The sequence below is a fragment of the Crocodylus siamensis genome, chromosome 4, assembly GCF_052110815.1.
Source record: "Crocodylus siamensis isolate JL-2025a chromosome 4, ASM5211081v1, whole genome shotgun sequence".
NCBI classification, from domain to species: Eukaryota; Metazoa; Chordata; order Crocodylia; family Crocodylidae; genus Crocodylus; species Crocodylus siamensis.
In genome coordinates this window covers 17,028,490-17,050,585 of record NC_143398.1, presented here as the reverse complement: position 1 = coordinate 17,050,585, position 22,096 = coordinate 17,028,490, and the positions used below count along the sequence as shown (strand labels likewise).

The following is a 22,096-nucleotide window of genomic DNA, read 5'->3' as shown; positions in this document are numbered from 1 at the left end:
CTTCAGATTCAGCCAAATAGAATTGGGACAGTGATCCGAATCAACTAATCAAATTACTGTCTCCAATTTGGCCCAAATCCAATTCCTAAATGAAGACAGCCCATTGCACACACCCTTAGAAGATGCATAATATCTAGTGAATCAATCATACAAGGAAGGGAAGATTTGGGGAAGGGGGAGCAGGATGGGGGTAGGGAGGGTTGGGACAGGGTGCAATTGCCATCCATGGAACTGGGTCTAGCTACCTGAAGGCTCATTTTGTAACAGCAGTAGTAACAGCAGCACATAGGGGCAGTCAGAATTGGAAAAGTCTAGAGAAAGTATGGAGAATACATCTATCACCATATAGATCCTTCAGTTATTTCATTTTGGCACGGCAAGAGGATTTCTGCAACTACCTTACTTGTTAAGCTGGTGTTGCTTCCTTGGTGAGGGTCAGCTACCAAACAGAAATAATCAACCATAAAAAAATACAGAAAAAATGAATGCAAGTATGACAAAAAGTAGGAGAGTTGGATCAGAGGAGGGGAGATTATCACAGGAGTTCAATAATCAGACCATGCTTACCAAAAAAATGACTGAAAGTGTAAGTTTAAGACTGAAATCCACAGGGGCACAAAGCCAACATGAGACCCTCTTGCACCACTTACGTTCCACTAAACCCTATTTTTCTAGTTTAAGTGAAACTTAAAGTATGCATGTGTGCTGTGGTAGTTCTCTGCACAGGTGTGCATGTCAAACTAAGTGACTGAAAGACAATTTCAGTGTGATGTGGTCAATTCCTCTTTCTAGTGATGTTTCTAAGGTGAAGGTTGTGGATAACATGAACCATTTCTATCCAAAACAACACAGTTTAAACTTAGGCAAAAAAGATGAGGAAGAATAGGAAAGTCCTTTCATTCTTGGGCTGTACTGGAAGCTTATTTTGTAGATATGGAGGAAAGCAATGGACCACACGAGGAAGAAAAGGTGAAATATTATTTTTCCAAGAATAAAAAGATTAAAATAATTCTAGTCAGTCATTTGTGGGTGAATGGGCAACATGAGGACATGTTAAAACTGAAGAATGATAATTTTGTTTTAATTGCAACCCACCCCCACCCCACCCCCCTAAAACTCCCTAAATGTTGTCATGATTCAGTTCATGTTCATGTTGCCTGGATTTTTTTTCTAATGAAGGGTGATATTCTGCTACCATTAACAACACCATGCAATACCTTTACTCAACAAACAGATCTAGAGATCAAGAGTCCTCATTCAGAGAAGGACTCATTGTAGATAAAGGAAAATACTCATTGTACGTAAAGGTGGCAGACTCCAATAATGGATATAATGAAACTTATACAGTACACCATAGAACAATTTACTTAAGCCTTGTCAAATTGCAGCATAGGTAGAAAAGACCATTCTATTTTTGATAACATCATTTCCCCTCTATTCTGATTTCTCCTCTTTTGCTCATTTACTTTTATTCATACAAAAAACAAACCAAACATGATGGAAAATTCATTTCGTATAGCTGATTATTTTCATAATCCCCACCTAACCAACCAGGTTGACCTTATATTTAACACATGGCCATATTTAAGCAGTGTACAATGATGATTAATCCCAGTCACCATGGTTTCATGGGCTGCAGGTCTTGTCAAAAAAATCTGTTTTCTTTATTGACAGGAATACAAGTATGGTGAAAAAGTAACAAGCTGATATACTGTACTTAGATTTCTCCACAGATTTTACACAAAGATTGATGGGGTAATTAATAACAAGGTGGACTAGTCACTGTTGCACAGTGATCTAAATTGCCTAGTAGGTAACAATCCAACAAACTACGTTTTATTACAATCAAATACAAGCTGAAACAAGAATGGTTGTAGGTTGTATCTAAACAGGGCAAAAGACAGAAGTTACACATAAAGTGGTTTAAAAGATCAGAAACCAGTTTAAACCAGTAATAGAGTGGAAGTTTAGTACACACAAACTACATTCAAAATGGATAAAACTGGTTTAAGATAAACCTGGTTCAATGTAGTATCAGACTAAACTAACGTAGGCTATACTGATTTAAGGGACTTCTGTCCCAGACCTCTTCCTGGTTTAAGTTAACTGTCAGCCCCCCAGCATCCCAAGATGCTTTGCAGCACTGCCCTGGTCTGTGCTGTCTGCTCATGGTTGGCCTCACCCCTCTGCTCTTAAGCTGGAGCACTATCACTGCTCTGGCAGGCTAAGAAGGGGGTGGGGCTGGGAAACCCTGCTGAGGACTGCAGTCAGGTTGGCCTGGTAGGGAAGCAGCAGCCCGTGCCAGGTTTACCCCCACTCAGGGGCTGGGGGCATGGCTAGATTCCGGCTAACACACTGAGGTGGAAGGTGAAGAGGGGAGGGGTTTAAACACCCTTTCCTCCCCTCTCCCACCAGCACAGGACCCCAGTTGGGGTCTACCTGGCAGGGGTGCAGTAGCCCCTGTCAGGCTTCCTGCCCCCACCCCCTGCCTCCCTGCTTAAGCTGCAAGTGTGGGGGTCTGGCCAGGAACTGGCAGCCTGAGGCAAAGGGAGGGAGAAAGGGCTACTGCACCTCTGCCAGGCAGACCCCAGCTGGGATCCATGCTGGTTGGAGAGGGAAGGGAGGGGGATTTAAATCCCTCTTCCTCCTGCTCCCTTTGCCTCATTGTGCTGGCCAGGGGCTGGGGGCTGGGCACACCCCCTTACCCCTGCTTCTACATCCCACTCCAGGAACACCCTAGCTAGGGACTGTGAAGACCATGGTGGGGGTTTAAACCCTTCTCCAATCTACTCAGTGACCTGCCAGGGCCCTGCCTCAGCTCGAGCAGGGAAGGAGGAAAAGCCTGGAGGGCTTCTCTCCCAGCTTCGTTCTAGCCTTCTGGCCACTGCTGAAGGGAAGGGAGGGCTTGCTCTAACACCCCCCAACTTCTAGCCTGAGCCACTATAAGCATGTAGCTGCATTTCTGGAATCAAAAGTGAATGTCTGTTCATTTACTTCTTGGTTCAATCTATGTAGGTTAGACTAACCTGCAAAGATTAAGTAGATCCAGGCTCAGGCATTTGACTGTCTGTACTTAGACTAGGAAACTATTCTGGAAAGCAGTGGTTCATAAGGACTTCTGTAGATCATTGTAGGTAGTAGGGCTGTGTGAAGCTTTGGTCCTTAATTCAATTCAGTGAAGCTTCAGCCTGATTTGATGGCCCAATCACCAAATCTGAATTGAATCAGAGGATCCTTTAATCTCTCCAAATCGAATCAGAACCCTCCAAATCCATTTGGAGAGATTCAGAAAGATTCGGTGATTCAGACATAGACATCGTTTTACATGCTTTTTCTACATACCTCTAGGCAGCAGGCAGCTCATAAATGCTACGATGCTGGGAAGGACAGAGCATCATAGAAGCACGGGGGGCTCCCAAACACGCTCGGCAACAGACCTGGAAGTGGACCAGAAGCATTTTGGTCCACTTCCAGGTCTGCTGGAGAGTGCACTGGGACCCCACTCCCGCGCCCCCCTGGTTCCTTCTGGGTCTGGGGGGACACCTAGGGTCCCCCCATGGCCGATTGCTAAGCCAGGGAACTGCAGGGGGGGGCACACTCCTGTGGGATGCTCCATCTGCCCTAGCATAGCAGCTTTCATGAACTGTGCCTGGTACCTCAAGGTATGTAGAAAAAATATGTAAACCTGTGTCTATGGCCAAATCGCTGATTCGCTGAATCAGCATCGAATCTTCAGATTTGGATTTGGCTGAATTGAATCGGGGACAGTGATCCAAATCAAAGAATCGAATCACTGTCCCCTATTTCGGCCGAATCCCAATCCAAACTGAATAACGCCCATTTTGCACACCCCTCGTAGGTTCCTCAATCGCAGCTCATAATGCAATGCTATAAAAAAATGGAGTTACTGTGATGTAATCCTTAGATGTATAAAAAAGGGAACATTAAATAAAAAAAAAGAAACTATCTTCCGTCTGTACACAACATCGGAAAAAACTTATACAACAATATTGTACCAATTCCAGGGTCCACAGCTCACAAAATATATGGAAATACGGGAGAGTGTTCAAAGAAGGCCACCAAAATAATCCAGAGGCTTGAAAGCAAGTCTTAAGCTGTAAGTCTATTTATACAGCTCTTTATACAGCTTATCAAAGAGAAGACTGAGAGGGGACTTGATCACTCTGTAGAGGTACTTACACACGGAAAAGATAACTGATAGCAAGAGGCAGGGGGTTGTGGGGATGTGGGGGAGGGTTCAGCAGTGGTGAGAAAGGTATATCAAGACTGGCAGGAAGCTGTGGTTAGATAAATTTACCTTTCAAAGAAATGCAACTTTCTAGCTCCATAAGTAATTAAACAGTGGAACAGCTTACCAGTTTAAGTGGTGGACTTGCCAGTGTTCAGCCTCTTTAAAAAGAGATCAGGTATCTTTCTAAAACTTCTTTCAAAACATATTTCAATTCATAGTCTGGGAGAAATTGTACAGCCTATTTATCATTCATTTGTGCATGCAGGGAAAACCAAATGGTCTTCACCCCCTTCAATATACCTATAACACTCTGCACTGAGACACTGATTACAGTTAAATCTTGTACGCTAGCTTCATGCTTTCTTCTGGACACCTGAACAGTTAGGAAAGTATTGTTTTTCCTCCTGATCCTCTGAAGGATCAGAAATCAGTCGCAGCTTGGGATGTAACACCGGGTGAGCAGTGTGGACCAGATGTCTAACAGGAGCAGCGAATCCTCCTTCTTTGGCTTCTGGCTGGTGAGTCTTGCTTACTTGCTAACCAACACAGGAATAACCAGATCTGAGTTTAGGAATGAATCTTCCCATACCTCAGACTGGAAAAGAAACTGATGGGCATCTACCTTCCTCTGCAAGCACAGAGCATGGTTTTCCTGCTGTGCTGATCTGGGGTATCTCACTTAGTCAATTCCCTACACATTCCAGGGGCTCAGGTTTTGGTGGTATTTTGGTCTGTCCTCTTCGCTATCCTGTAGAACAGCTGACTCCCTTGATAATTTAAAATAGCTTTAGTCTGACTAAAATCTTAATATAATGAATATTTGAGTGAAATGTAATATCTTGCAAAAGCCAGGTCTGAATAGATGATCCCTTTCAGCCTTGCACTATATGAAATGATGATGCTTACCTGGCATCATTTTATACACGCAAACTCATGGTACTGGTTTAAAGCATGCTTAGTTTAAGGACTATTTTCATGTGAACTGTGAATGGGGAGGACAGAAGAAAATAAACAATTTCATAGTATTTAGTGTTGCAGATTTGATTCCAGGACTGGATTTTCTTGATAAACAGTCTTAATTGATGGCTCTCTGACAGTTGGTTTCTTACTCGGGCAAGGAAGGAGACTGTGTCGCTGAGCAAATATTCTCAGGGTATGAATTTGTCACACATTCTATCCAGAGGAGGACTGCCACCACCCCGATCTGTCTGATCAGTGAAACCAGATGTTCCACCCCCTTAATCCTTTGCACATTGAGACCGGAGATGAGGTAATAGGAAAAAGCATGCAGAAGAAATAACTGTGCAGAGCTGATAGTTTTGACTGAAAAATGATACGTTAGAACTTATATCTTAAAATAGTAAAAATAAATATTGATACAAGTTTATTTCTCAAATTAAACAGATCAAGCTGAAACCTGACAACAGCAATGTGAAATATTGGTCAGAAAGGAAAAGAAATCCCTTTAAACTGGACTGAGTTGTGACTAAAAGACCTTTTCACAGCTCCTGTGTCAGTTGAGTTTGGTTCTTTCAAGCAGGAATAGGTGAAATCACTTTGTCTGACTGAAATCATACTAATGATATGGGTTTGCCAGTTCAGTGCAAGAACATTACAGTGTTTGCACGCCACTCTCAATAAAACGTGAGGAAATGGAAAAGCAGGTGGCAGAGGAAGAAGTCCAATGAAAACACCAAATGAGAAAAAATGGGCACATAAAAAGTTAGAGATACTCCTGCTTGCTTTCACTGTGCTTCATTCAAATACACCCATCTGCTGCTTAAGTATAGCCCATACCTTTCCACCCCCACCACCATAATTTGTAGTTTTTCTTCCTCCCCCATGGACTCTGACATGCTAATTCCCACCAGGTTAATTATAGAGGAAATGACTTAGTACCTGATACATCCAGTTTGAACATCTATTGTAGACCATCTCAAACCACAACTTTATATTTTGGAAGGGGTGATTTCATTCTTCACCCCTCTGAGGTGGAGAAATGAAGTCCTATGTAATTTACTGAGCTCGCCTTTCCTGTTTCAGATATGACATTTAGAAGTGAGATTCTGTCCATTGGCTGTGAACATTAAAGATTACTGGCACATTCCATAAAGAAAGATTTAACCCATCGTCCTTTACCCTTGACCACCATTTGCATTTTCCCCACTGCTTATTTAACCCCTGTTCTTTGCCTGGCTGCTGCTCTCTGTTCCAGAAGTTGGAGCCTCTAATGACTATATAGGTCTATGTATAAACATTGTGTCCCTGATGTTTCCCTTTCTGGTTTCCTAATCATTGTAGTGGTCCTTTGAAGGCTCAATGATACACTTTACCTACATATGGTAACAGACATATTTTAAATGGTGAGGAATAAGCATAATCAAAATCAAAAGCATCTGGAGGTGACCCATCGACACTGCTTGTTACAACACTAGAGTCACTGTCAAGCAATGACAGGCCTCTGCAACACTCCCAGCAAATGCTTGTCCAATAAGGGCACACCTCATCAGGAGCAAAGCCATCGTTTCATATTTTCATAACTAAATTATAAAGTATCTCACTTCATTTCAGCATGCCTAATTACTCTGATCTGTGTAGTACCAGGTTGTCAGTACTGATTCATTAGCAATCAATATAATTAGGAGGAAGGTGCAGGCTTAATACCAAAGTCACCTTTTTTTTTACACCTACAAACTAAAGCAGCAAACTTGGGAACCTTGCAAATCCCAAGGAAAAAGACTTGTTTCTCACTTTCTTGTCTAAACCTCCACCCTTTTTCCTTCCTGTAACAGGACAGCTCTTAAAAATGACTGAAGGCTACTGGATAGGAAGGGAAGACAGACTGTTTTCCTTTCACCCTTTCTTGCCTGAGTGTCTCCCAGATTGATTTCCAAAGAGCAGTGTTTGGGAGGAATATATATTTAGTTCATCAGAGAGGGCCCTGGAGTTGGAGTATTTGGGGCTAGTCTTCCCTTGGAAGAAGACAGTTGATGTTAGGCACAAGAGGCTCCTATTCTCTTCTCTGTGACAGGCAAGTACAAATTTTGGAGGTCCAATCCTCTCTGGTTTGTTGACCAATTTGACATTCAGAAATGTTTAATGAAGTCAGAAATAATTAGTACATAATTAGCTTGCTCATTATGTACCAATTTGCTGGAAGAAGGCTGGTAGTATCTGCCCTTGCAGAAATCATCCTAGTCTTTGTATCTGTTAAAAGGCACTGCCAAATCAATGCTCCTGTTTTTCTTTTCTGAATGCAATAATCTATTTTTAAAAGGCAGATACATTTAAGGCAATGTCCCTAAATGTTTATATTTAGAAAAGAGACATTAACTGGAACCAAAATATTCAGATATTCAGAAACAGATTTTCTGGAGAGAAGAAAAAGCTGTGTGTTGCTATTAGCAAACATCATTCTGTGTTTTTAGAAAGGTAAGAACTGGCATTAGCTTCGCTGAGCAATTTAGAATGATAAAATACAAAAATTAAAATCATCTCACTCATATCACTTCATTCATCTGTTCCATATTTTATCAATTAATTGGTTATATAACCAGTCACAGAGTTTATAACTAATTTGATTTAGACATAAACACAGTTGGCTTGATTCTGATGATGCAATCCAAGCTTAGGGCAGAATCTAGTAAAAGTTGCCAATTTCTTAATATGCTCCAGTGCATTTAAAGAAAATTATTTTATATTAAAACCAACACAGGTGTATCAGGCTATATTATTTTTATAAAATTTTTAAAGTTTTAATGAAAGAAACCCTCGAACATACATATTACAGCACAGGGCATTTCAGCTTGAAGGATTTCAGGGTATTTCACAATTATTAGATAATTAATTATTAGCAGCTTCAACTGTCCATCAAGGGAAATTACAGGATCCTAATTCTCAGTCAGTGCTGAGCAACCACTATATGGGAAGTTATTCTTCTTTAATATATCAAGTAACTCAATCACTAATATTTTTGCAGAAAGAAATCTGTATTTGACTTCACTGGAAGGACCACAGTACTTCCAAGGATGAAATTCAAAGTTGTACATCATAAGGAAAACACAGATTATGAAACAAAACTAAGAAAAAGAAAGGATTTTTTTCTAGATGGCAAAATTTTATCATTTTCTATCAGTAAAGCTTGGCATAGACAGGTCAAAAAATTGCCCTGAATGAAATTAAGGAGTGTAGTTATAAATAACTGACTAGAGTGGGCCAAAGTAGAGAAGCCAACAAGTAGGTATTTTTACCATGAATGATCCATTAGGGGGATGCTGCAGTACACATTCATGGTGCAAATGCTGCCCTCTCTGCTCAAGTTGGTTCTTTAAACTGGAACATTTTGTTACAACTTTATTATAACCCATCAAAGAAACATGTTTACCAACAACCCAACGATGAAGCATCTCCAAGAGGCACCAAACATTGCTGGGATTATATCCTGCTGTGGGACTTTGACCTGCCTGGTACACTTCTCAACCTTAAAGGTGATAGGGAAATACTGTCCTCTCCCGCTATCCAGTTCTCAGAGCTAAAACCGAACAGTATTTATTTGTATGTTATGTATGTAACAGATGCTAATTTTAGTGTGTTCCACTTATTCCTAACAAGTACAATTTTATCTTGTGCAGAGGGCTTAGCTTTAATTTAATTCAACTTTTAAGGAGAAATGGGCTGAATTAGCATAGTTTCAGCCTAAAGACAGGCCGCTGTTTCCAGCCTGGCTACTGTCACTGTCTCCCCTTTTAACTTCTTCCACCACCAAATCGTTGCTAACATACTCACTTTGCAGGCCAGGTATAATTGCTTGGCATGCCAGATACATCCTATTGGCTAGAGGTTGCCAACTCCTGACTTCCATCCTTTTCTGAGGATCAAAACCTTGACTGGAAACTGTCTGATGTATTACACAGATTTAATACAATTCATATCACCTGAGGATATGATGCAAAGGGTTCAAGTAGCATTTTATTTGTGCAGAGTTTCTGTGCTGGCCCCGAGTCCAAGGACAAATTTCACTCAAGGTTTACATACTGAGAACGGCATACAAATCTGCATGGAAGACAGAATCTAGCTTTTATTCACCATTAGTCATCACGTTATTTAGGTACTGATATTTCTGCCTTGTTTATATTTGTTTGGACTGTTCTGATCCCAAGCCAACAAAAACCACCTGCATTACCATTATTTGAAACAAAGCACTTATGTGAGGTCAGACTGGCCTGCGGCTTACTTACAGATGCTATTTAGTTCTTTTGAAACACAGCTAGACTTATTTATCTTGAAGTATCAATGTTCCAATGTATCCAAAGTGTCGACAAGTTCACAAAAAGTCCCTTTTCAGCCATAAGCAGATGTAATAAGCCTTTGCTCTTATTATATCTCCCCCTCCCCATCAATAAAACTTCCATTTTTAAAAGGCTCTTAAGAGAGATGCTTGGCCCCTTTTAAAAAGAAATATACAGGTCAAGACACATTTTGAAAAAGCTTATCACCATATAAACATCATCCAGGCACTTATAAATAATGCTGTCTTGGGGGTCATTTATCATAATCCACATTGTCTTTTCTTACGCAGCTGGGAAGAGTGGCAAACTATAATATGGTCTTGTTGTTTGATGGAAATTAATAAAGGGCTTTACTACTTGTCAGGTTTAAGGTCTGTTCTCATAGATGCCTCTTAATAAATCCAGTATGCTATCCTCAGTACCATTTTGGTACACCTTCTATTTCCCCCTCTGGAACAGCTGTGATCACATTAGTATGTCTGCTTCAAACAGAAGTTACAAAGTTCTGTGTAACCTACGTAACATAGTCAGATCAACCTGAAAACTAGTATACCCACTGAGGGCAGCACTACAGACAATCATTTCTTAACATTTAGCCTTCTTATATCTCTTTTTAAAATGTTTTATTCTGGTCCTCATCATTATAAGTGTCTGAACCTAATGTATGTCACAAAATACTTCTGTGCAGGAAGAGGGGACAAATTAGGGGCAGAGCCCACATGCAAGTTAAATCAACAGCCTGGCCCCTATCATCCTTTTGACATCTGAGAGCAGAGGTAAACTTGTGTGACTGTTCAGTGTGGGAAATGTTACCTTAATTCTGCATCTCTGGTTTTTGAATGTTAGGGGTTTGCTTCATTTTGCAAAAGTTTTTTAGGAGGGGACTTTCACACTTGCTGGTTCTACAGTGTTTGAGTTTGGTGAATTCAGTTGTTATATTCTGGAAGAGGACAAGGATCACCGTGCCTTGCTGAGTGCCTGCAACCTTAATTCAACATGAATGAAATTGTTATGGTGCTAATTATAATATGCATAATATAGAAGCAAGTCTATAGGGGCTAGTCTCTGCTCCTTGCTGGTGCAGGGAAAGAAGTGTGCATGTCCGTGTGTGCCTCCTTGCTTCTTTAGCTTAAACCTCCATGTCATCCACAGAGAAATCTTTTTTTTTGGATGGGAGACTTATATTTGAGCTACATTATGGGCTGGAGATATAAGTTAAACTCAGGCTGGATCCTGATCACTTTGTGGTGGGGATATAAGCAAAATCACTCAGATACTGATGATTCCCCCAGAAGGAAGTACAATTGTTGCAGTTCAGGGAAGAGCCCTAGCACATTGCAGCACAAAACCCCATGTGCTAATGTGTCCAGAAACACAGGAGAGGGCAGAGAGAACGTGAGGATACAGAAATACAGGGAGATTTGGCTGTGGGGATGCTTACAATTGGGCTAAATTAACGTCAGTGTTCAGGTCCAAGTTTATTTAGTGAGTTTAGTAAATGACCCAATCTGCTTTGCCTACCATAAAAGAAATCCTGAGAAAACCTTTTGGGGAATTCAGCTGCAATGCTTTTTTGAAAAAAAATTATTGTGCTGACTTATATTTTCTGTAATGACTGGGTAGAAGGAGAGACGATATGGTTTTAGTTAAATGTTACATTTCAATACATATTCAACTGTCTTGTTCCTGGAAGTTTCATTTGCTTGTCAGCAAGATGGTACACACTTCAATAAAAACTACATAGTGTCTATGAACATACAAATATTCACCAATGTAGTCCCTTCCTCAAGGGCAGGAATGGCCAACTTATAGCACAAATGCTATGAGTGGTACAGGCAGCCTGCATGTGGCGGATGGAGAGGTAGCACAGCAGCAGATAGGGCAGGAAGTAGAAAGCAGAGCAGGAGATCAGGTAGGAAGCACAGGGCAGGTGGGAAGCAAACAGAGAGCAGAAAGCAGAGTAGCAGATTGGGCAGAGGAAGGGGATTAGAGTGGCACTCAGGGAAGGTATAGGACTAATTTCTAGTATGCTTGCCAAAAAAGGTTGGCCCCCACTGCTCTCACGCAGGGGTTTTGGAAAGCTGTGCTGAGAAACAATTCCAAGCATGAAGCCAAATCTAAGGAGCTGATGTGATGGTTGGTTTTGGAGGAGGAGAGCAGCAGAAGACATGGCAGCGACTTGTTCTATTATTTTTTCTATACCTCATCTTGTGTGTCATTATTTTTACACTGCCGCACTGGAAATATTAACATGGAGATTCTGCCTATTCTCCACCTAAAATCACAATCAATCCTCTGTTTATTGACAACGCTGTTAGTTGCCGTGGAGAGTGTTATAAAACAGGAGGGAAAACACTATGCTGTGAGGTAGAAAATAATGACAAGGAACAGATGAGTATTTAAAAAAACAAAAGATCCTGTTTTCATGTAGTGTCCCTAGCAATAAGAATGAGGGGGTGGGGGGAGAAACATTCAGGAAACATGAAACTGTCACTGGGCTCAACTCTGAGTCAGTTTGGTAGTTGAAGGTATCACTATACTCCACCAATTAAGTCCAAGTAAAGTGAAGCGTGGGCAGAAGGAGCTGGTGTTGGCGGCTGAAGCACGCTATAATAGGACAAATAGCTGGCCAAGGGGGAAAACAGTTAGCTGGGGGTCCATGATTTGCTCCTTATGTCCGGCTCCTTGAACAGCAAGCTACATGTTGTCTTTACTGTTCAACTCGAGCTAGGTTGCAGTCCAGATAACAATAACACATTGTCTTCAATGCGTCACAAATGTGGTACTTAGTAGCCAGATTCTCAGCTGATGGGAAGTAACCTAAGTGCTCTTCACTATCCAGATGTATATTAGCTGGAGTGGGATATGCCCCAAGTCTACAAAATAAACAAAATTGCAAAACTCCTGCAACTTCAGGAAAGTGCACTTAATAACTTACATTTGACAAGGGACAATAGGAAATGAAAAGAGGGATGGGAGAGAGTGACTGATGCACTAGAAATGGTTCATGAGCTGCAGCCACAGTTCTGGCATGTGATACATCTTGTTTCTTCTGCTTGTTCATTGGGGTTTCTATTTTTACTTCCCTGATGGTGTGTTTTTCTATAGAAATGATCACCAATTTTTTGAGATTGTCACAGAACGTGTGGCAGGAGGATAGCAAGAAGGCTTGTGACAGAAGCACTGAGAAGACCAGACACGATGTATACATTTAAAACTAATACTATTCCCCCGATTCCTATAATGGCCCTTGTTACAAAACAGTTTCTACAATTCATGTGGCTTCTGGGGTGCTGAGCGTTCTCAACGGCTATTGCTTTAGTGGCAGCACCCTTCAATAGCAGTGGACTGAAATAGCACCCTTGAGGACTAGATGTGCCGGGCAATATGAACCAGTCAGAATACCGGCTATGTCAAAATAAAATGTCCATTATTTAATGCAAACTTGATGTAATAGAATCTGGCGAATAATTTCACTGACATGAGTAAAGCAAGTTTTGTAGGACTTGGTCCATTATCTACTCTTTGGCTAGATAGAGACATTCAAAAAGCCCAAGGTGAAATCAAACTAAGTTACTCACTTTTCTGTAAGCGGTATAGTTTAGATTGGTAGCAAACAGAACACAGAGTTGCCCTTCAGTGGGTGGGGGGGAAGGCAATCTTAGACCAGGTTCTGCCATTTTTAAACTGGTTTATGCATGCTGAAATTCTGTTCTGTTATGGGTGTGACCAGTTTCCAATTGCTTATACCGATAAAGATATATGTCTGTGCCTGCATCAGACCCAAAAACTTACTCTAACCTAAATTCAAAATCACTGTAGAGTTAATGTAGCTACAGAAGCCTAATTTGCGTAAAATGAATTTTTCCAGCCTGGAAAAAACTTACACCACTCTCCAGTTCTCCTGTGCAATATGCAGTTTCATTTCTACCTGGAAGAAATTTTACAACCTTTGTGTTCTCCTTTGCCTTGAGGAAGGGCACATGTTCTTGAAAGCTTGCAAATCTTTTTTTTTTTTTTTGCGCAACTATCTAGTTGGTTTAATAAAAGATATTGCCTCTACCATACTAACAGCTTTGGGTTTTTAGACCAACACAGCTACAGCCTTGATCCTTGAAACATGGAAGATATAGTAATTAGCCATTTCAAAATGAAAACATCATAATTCTACAAGAAGGAAGCAAAATTCAACACCCCGAGACCTGGAAGATAACACCCCTGCTTCAGCCTTTTGTTTCAAGGCAAATTTTCATGCCCACAGAGCAGCCTCAACACAACAGAACTTCCTTGAAATATGGAACAGCTTAACAAGAAAGAAGCATAGTTCAATACCCTGCTTGCCATCAGATACCTTTGAGGTAAATAGACTGATCCAACTTTTATCTGAGCCTAATTTGTATAAAATGAACTTTTCCAGCCAGGAGAACTCACACCACCCTCCAGCTTTTCTGTGCAATAGGAAATTTCATTTCTACCTGGGAGAAATTTTATAATCTTTGCATTTTCCTTTGCCTGAGGAAGGGTACGCGAGTGTGAAAGCTTGTAAATAAAAAAAAAAAATTCTTGCAACTATCTAGTTGGTCTTATAAAAGGTATTGCCTCTACCACACTGGCTGCTTTTACAGAAGCATGCTCAATTCTATTCTTACTCACTGAACAAAAATAGCTCTTAAATTCTTACTTCAAAATCTTACTTATTGATACTGATACAAGAGGCAGAAGAAAAACAGTTCGTTTGTAGATCCTAAATTGAGTTTGCATGACAGAGTTAGAAAAATAAATTCAGCAAGCAATTTTCATGTGAAATAAATGATAAAAAAATAAAAGGGCACGTCCTTTTTGTAGTCATTTTCCTGACTAAGCTGCACTTCAAAACAAGAGTAAAGTGTGATGAAAAATACATGCGATATGTGTATACAGTGTTTGTTAACCAATGTAAATATGTCCCCAAGAATTTGGATTCACTTAATTATAAAGCAAATTTCAATTTCTTCAGTTTCTTTGAGTTCAGCCTCAGAAAACATTCAGTAATTTTTTTTGTCTTGGAATTATGCCTACAAAATGTATATGTAAACATAGATTGACACAAAGACTGATGGACTATTTATATTAGAGCTTGGATCATTCTGGAAAACATTTTGAAATGTTTGGACAGAAAAGAAAAGCACTTCTGAATTCACTGATTTCCAAGGTGGGTTTTTGCATGTATGTTTGCATGCTGATAAGTCTGCTGTCTCTGTGGGTCAATGTCTAAGTTCTAAGGTGTATAAGAACCTGGAATCACTTTGCCCATCTGGAGCGCAGTATAGACTCCACTGACTGGTAGTCTGCTCCAAGCTCCAAACCCTTTTGTTGTAGTTGACAGTCATCTAACAGGCTTTGAGGAACCAAAATTTCACCGATATTAATCCATGCATATAATAAGCATCTAGCTACATCAGCATATTCACCTTTATCAGTCAGCAAACAGCTGCAGTATCCATTAACATCAGTCCCTGATAGAAACCATTTATGTTTTTAAGAGTTATGATCAAGCTGCTTAAGGACCTGAACCTGCAATATAATGAACATCCTAACTTCCTGTTGAACCTGATGGCAGCTAAAGACATTCAGGTCATCAAAGAGGTATTCAGGATTAGGGAATTTCAAAACCTCTGCTTAAATTCAGTGGGTATTTTAGGTGAATAATGGAAGCGGAGTCAGTCCTCCTATGCGTAAGGCATGACATCAGACTGAATGGGGCTATTATGTAGTTTGCACATAGACATAGAAGCCAGGTATAGACAATAAACTTTTATTGGTAGAAATGATCAGAAACCTTTAACACAACAAAAGCTCAGCACACATATACTGGTTTAAAAATGGCAGAGCCTGGTCTAAGATTTGTACCCCCACACACACCCACCAAGGCTAGGGTCAGACATTTAAAAAACCTAAATTGATTCAATCTTTGCAAGTTAGTCCAACCTGGCTAGCTAAACAAGTTTGTAACCACACACAGACATCCCCTCTGGACTGAAAAAAAAATGCAGGCACATGCCTGCAGTGCATCAGGCTAGAAGCCGGGAGGGTACTAGAGCAGCCCTCCTTTCTCTTCTTCAGTGCTGACCTGAGAGGGGTATCACCAGGCCCCGGAAGGGGTATAATCTCTGTCCCTAGCCTAAAGGGTGAATGTGAGTTCTGTCCACCAGTGATCTAAACTACACGGCTTACAGAAAACTTCATGACAGATTGATTTCCACTTTGGGCTTTTTGAATGCCTGTACCTAGCTTTAGAAACAGATCCAAAGCCCACGGAGCTTTAATTACTGTGTAAAAGTCCTGGTCCATGAATAATTATTTTTTAAAAAGATGGAACCTGCAGAAAGCAGCAAGAGGTTAATATGCTAAAGCTGATTTGATCAACACTAAAAACTTGAAAAATAAATGAAAATTATTTCAATTCTGAGCTGAGATCTTGTATCACCTTTCACATCCAAAAGCAATTTTTATATTGTTTAATAGTTCCTGAAAAGACGACTTAGCATGGAAACATCGATACACCTTTATATCAAGAGTAGTATGTTGTTCAACTGAAAAAAGAAGTCCAAGATGAAAGTGACTTCTCATTTTATCTGTAGTGTTTCAAAATATGTTTTCAATTACACTAACCATGGACTTAATTATCTACGGCTGCAAATCACTCATCTGTTCACAGTTCATTCGTGATATCAAGATGACACTTTGTCAGTGTGACATTTGGCTGCAATTACTAAATTATTTTGTCATTATGAAACTTCTCAATAATGTTAATGTCTAGTGGCCAGATCCTGATAACTTTGCTCTCATGAGCAGTTATACCAACACCAGTATTTGTTTCCCTTTTCTAGCTAGACAGGTTTCACATAGTTGCCCTACACTGTTATGGAATAGGTGTATATAATTTAACAGCTCTGATACAAATCCAATCTGATTCTATACTTTTTCTAAAACTACATCAATTAATTATAAGAGACATTTCTCAATATGATTTTTGAACTTTCTAAAGGGACTACTATATTTAAATTAATTGTTTTTCTTCATTACATTCTATAGGAATTTCCCTCTTTAAGGCAGGTTGCTTTTGAAGATATTACCAGGGACAAGTCTTTGGATTTATGCTAGTGTAAGGTCTGCAAATGTGAGTAGTTTTTACACATAATGTTATACAGGGATAGGAATGTCTCATTAGGGTTGTCCCAATTATAATTTTTCCCCTTTGCTGACTGAATTAGAAAAATGGGGGAAAATATTCTGGAGTAAGATGTAACTTTTTATTTTCAATTTTCCAGAAAAATTAAACAACTACTAATTTTATTGTGGATTGACTGAAATATTTATTTTTAACACTTTTATTTTTACTCAAAAAATTAAATTTTTTAGGGGAAAAAAGGTTTAAAATGATGTTTGAAATGAAATAAAAAGCAATGTTTTTCTTTGCAAACATCTAAATGAATGCAAATCTTAATTGACCCTCTCCACCTCTTTCCCTCCCGCATGCACACACACATACACACACACACTTTTTCTGGCCAATTTCATACCAAATTGGGCAGATACTTTCAGTCAATTCCACACTCCATTTTTCTGCCAAAAAAATAAAAAAAAATCTCTGAAATATTCCTACTCGCATGACCACAAAACTTTAGTCTGACTGTTGATCACAATTGTCTAAAATTGCAATCAGAGAAATCTCATGCCTTTTGTACTTCTATAGATTACTTTTGCTATTGAACAGAACAGGAGAGAGGAGCCCTGCTACAGAATGCATTGTTTTACCTCTGATTGATGTCCAGCTCTGATAAAAGTGCAGAGGGGATCAAAAGCCCCTGTACCACAAGCCAGCAGGTGTGTCCTGTTGTAGCGGTGAAGGACCCGGATGTAATTTGCACATTCATTCTAATTTAAAGAAAAAGAAAGATTAAAAAAAATGTAATATTCATGAACTTTTAAAAACCACCCCACTTCCTGTGACAACAGTAGTCTGTGCAACGAGAAATTTTGTATTTCCCTAAGGCCCTCAGTAGACTTATATTTAAGATATGATTAACCTGTTAATCATGTCTTAAACAGTAACACAGCCACATGTTAATTAATGGTGCCACAAAATGCAGAATCAGCCACAAAATTATTCCACAAAATTTGTGGAAAATTTTGGAGTCTGGTTTCCATGGCAACTTAAAATGAACATGTGGCAGGGTCCCCCACAATGAAATTTGAGGAGGGGGCTTGGTTGCAGCTTCCCCAGCCCTGGAAGCATACCAGCATCTCCAGTTGGCTGCAGACTCCAGTACAATCCCAAGGCTGGAACTGACAATCAGTTGATTGTCAGTCCCAGCCCTGAGTCTGCAACATTTCAGCAGGAACCATGCTTTCGACTTGCAGTTGTTGGGATCAGGGAACAGATCAAGGCTGCAGACAGAGGCTTGTGTGATGTTTCTATGTCCCTCCACCAGAGCACTGTGATTGGAAGGGGACTGAGGGAAAGATCACAGTCACTGGCCTCCTACAGATGTCAGTCTTTCCCTCCCTACTCCCCCTCTCTCTTCTCAGTTTCTGTTCCCCTGAAAGACTGCCTTCCAAATCTCTGAATCTTTTCACAACTGATTTGGAGGCTCCAAACTGATTCAGAGTTTTTCTTGTCCTGATTCGATTCAGATTCAGTGATTCGGCCTGCAAAGCGGGTCAAATCTTCTCTGAATCGAATTATGGACCAAAGCTTCACACACCCCTACTAAGCATCTTTCCCAACTTCAGCAACAAATGAAAGAAGGGTCTTAAAGAGAAGGGTCTTTACTACTTAGTTGGGCTTCATTCCCTGTGGGTTTCATCCCCTGTGCTCCAAAGAAGCCATAGTTTTTTGGAAGAAATAAATAAGTAATCATATAATAAAAGAATGCATCATAAGGCATACACATGAAGGGGCCATATTAAGTTGAAAAAAACCCCATAATTTTATGACATGAGCAATACAACTTATTGAACAATTAAAAAAAAAACAACAACAAAAACAAAACCCCCGCATGTAGTAGATAACCAGCAGCAGAAATGTCAGCTCAAATGGTAATATTTTAACATAGTTATAAAGGACTGAAAATATGATCTTATCGAAAGTATCATAAAACCAGGCAGTACAATTGGGACATCCAATAATATTATATATACACATATGGAAAGAGAGAAAAGTATATGTTAATACAGGCATTAACAGACTATCTCCTCAGAATGCAAAACAATTATATACCAAAGTTACCTTGTGCAGCTCTGAATCTCTGGATTTTTTTTCCATCTGAAACTCTTACAGTACTAAGGTGCTACAGTCATTTGTTACTGAATATTTTTCTTATCTCTAACTGATGTTCAGCTCCGATAAAAGCTCAGAAGAAATCAAGATCCCCAATATCACAAGCCAACAGGTGTAGTTTTTTGGCACAAAATGATCAGAGCAACAGAGTTGCATTTTGGTTTGAGTGAGACTGGTGTATATTTAAGGTGGTGCACATGCTGTTGAAATTAAGATCCCTAATTCAATTGTCCTATTTAGTCTGCTACAAGCTTTCTAAAACAGTGTTTATGACTATATTCTTTAAAGTTTTACTGCTACAAGATGAACTGATAACCTTTTAAGAGCTTGTAGAAGTGGCCTGTTGTGTTACAAAATACGAGGTAACCGAGAAACATGAAACATGTAAATGTTAAGTTAAAATTAAGATCCTTAAATTTAATTTTTAGGTTTTTTCTGTATACCGCTTGATGTCAGTTTTACATAGTGCAACTGACTTTGTACAGCGCAATGTGTGATGAACAACAGAGGAGGAAGTTAGGAGAAAAGAAATGTATTTTTCCTAAGATTTTATGAATGGATTTCTGTTGCGGCAAATAGTGTTAGAAAACAAACAAGCAAGCAAACAAACAAACAAAATTTTTCAAGAAGAATGAATTAAAGGAGGCCAAAATAAGTAACAGAAGTAATGCAGCTGCTTAAGTAGTTTTAAAAACAAAAGGAATAAAAATAGAGTATCTTGATACTCTCTGTTTTAATTTAGATTATTTTATTATATCAGTATGATGAAAAATGAACAGAAAGTATAGAGTGATTAAAAATAGTTAGATTTCTCTGTGACTACTAGCATTTTCCATCCTCATGCTCCAGAACATAATCTGAAGTTTAGGTAGGCCTCATCTACATGCTGCACCTAAGATGTTACTAACCAATTAATCATGTCTTAAATTGTCACTCAGCCACATGTTCAATAGATTAATGACATGATAAATGGAAGAATAATCCACAAAGTTATTGCACAAAATATGTGAATACCTTTGTGGCTCATTATGATCATGCCATTAACTGAATGTGCGACCAGGAGCCCCTATGGCTAGGAGCCCTGTCAGCTGATTGTGCCTCCCAGCCAGGGGCCCATGTGCACCTCAGTGCCTGGGAGCTCACAAATGACAGGGCGCCCAGCTGCAGGGGCATCCCAGGCACCCCCATGACTAGGTGAAAACAGCTGATATGGGCTTCCAGCTGCCAGGCAACCCCACCACTGTGAGCTCGTTTCACTGATGGATGGGGGTAGTCCAGGCCTTCCCATGGTTCAGAGACTGCATGTTAGCTGTGCCCCAGGCCTACCAGATGTGTGGTCTTCTGGGGAGCCTCTTTTCTACTTTACTACACAGGAGTTTATTACTCACGAATCCCAGGCTCGCCCTGCATTGGCAACGAGGCGTTATGGGTTCTAATTCATAATCCCACAGTACTGACTCCCGCCATGCATGTGTGACATGACAGGAAGTGCAACTGTGTGGATTATACATCAGATCTGCTTGTGCCTTTATCTGCATGTCTAGAGGGGCCTTTATTCCATGCTTTCATGGTATTGCCTTCTTCTTAATGGGCCACAAACACCTCAAGAAAGTACATTCCCCTCTAATTTCCTAATTTCAGTTTCTAGACTAATTTCAAAAGCACAGATACATGGAAATCATGTAAAAGGAGCACAGAAGCAATTATCAGATATCTAGGAAACTTCAGAATTATTAGATTCAGCCTCACTCGGACCACAGATGAAAGTGTCTGGGTTTTTTTATTTTTTTCAACAGGATTCACACATTTTCTTGATGTCATCAAGTAGCATGTTGCTTATGTCAGTGCTTGCGCTATGGTCTTTACAGCTTCCTAAGTTTCACTGGCAATATGCATTGTGGCTGTATTTATGGTTGCCTGTTTGCTGTTTTCTCTAAAAGAACAAGTCCCTTTCTGTCCCATCTCCTAATTTAGTAGCGTAAGAGTGATGTAGCTGTGAAGGTTCTGAAAGTATGTAAGAGGCAAGGATTCCTTACAGTGGCTTTTATTTTACCAACTATGTAGTTGGAACAGAATTAGACAAGCTTTCAAATGCAAGACATTCTTCACCACATCTGATCAGAATGAGTTGGGCACAGCATAGCAAGGATCAGAAAGGCCTGCTGCTGGTAGGTAAGATATAAAAGAGTAACATAATATATAAGTATAGGCTAAAGGCAGAGCCTACTTTCTACAGCCGAGTAATTTTTTTTTTAGTACTACTTAATAGAGCTGGATTTTGAATACTCTGAAGTTGACAGATGCCTGAATCCAAGGCCAAGTACAGATGCTATGTTTCTATCTGGAGAATCACTGTTCTCCTGGTAAAAACTATGAGCATACAAGCGTTCAAAACATTTCCCAGGGGACGCAAGCCCTGGAGGGTCTGGTTCACACCTGGAGGACCTCCCCTGCAAGACAGTCTTTCACAAGAATGAATGCCTGTACAATCCCCTAGTCTGGGAAGGGGGTTTAGTAGCAGGATAATGCTCCATATGCTTCCCCAGACCAGGGAAATTTCCACTGCTAGAAATAAATGCCTGTTCAAGCTAAATTTCTGTTTTGGCTGCATGTCTAATTAGATGCAACTGATTTGTAATTAATGATACTTACAGTATCCCTTCCTTTAATTATGCATTCTTCTGCCTGCAGGGGTGTACTAGGCCAGTGTATCTAGAAAAAAAAAAAAAAGAGAAGAGATTATTTAATATAATATCATAGCAGACAGGTAAATTAGCTTTTCTTCTTTGTTTGTGAAAAATATTCTTTATACAATTTTCACTGATACTTTCTAAGCGGCAGTCCTCTGCAATATTTTATATTGCATCAATTGCCAGTTATGAAGTTATTAAGCCAAGTTGTCCAATTTTGTGCCCAGTTTTTGACTGTGGAGGTTCATTATTCAAATCTAAAGTGAGGCACGTTTTTCCTTACTTTGCACCCAACTTGATATCAACCTTCTAAGTTGAAAAGCAGCCCACATACTGGACCATTTTTGTATTTATTCAAGAACTGTTCCAACTTTATATCCAATGACTTTGGATAGCAATTAGCTGATGGCTATCAACTACATTTGCTATTTTAAATTATCTGTTTCCTATCAATATTTAAGACATAATATGCTTTCATTGAAGTAAATGAAGTTTAGCCAATAAGTTCATGAGAGCAATATGGTTAATTATTATAAGAAAGACC

The 22,096-nt window shown here is 39.7% G+C and overlaps 1 protein-coding gene across 2 annotated transcripts in view; it reads right to left on the bottom strand.

Moving 5' to 3' along the window:
• Window positions 1-22,096, bottom strand: part of SEMA3E (semaphorin 3E) — a 206,262-nt gene that overhangs the window by 70,171 nt on the left and 113,995 nt on the right. For both annotated transcript variants that reach the window (XM_090041888.1, XM_090041887.1), the window contains 2 exons: window positions 21,515-21,574; window positions 17,338-17,457 (listed from right to left, as the gene is read on the bottom strand). In XM_090041888.1, the coding sequence (XP_089898014.1) occupies window positions 17,338-17,457; window positions 21,515-21,574 (180 nt within the window). The remainder of the gene's footprint in view (window positions 1-17,337; window positions 17,458-21,514; window positions 21,575-22,096) is intronic.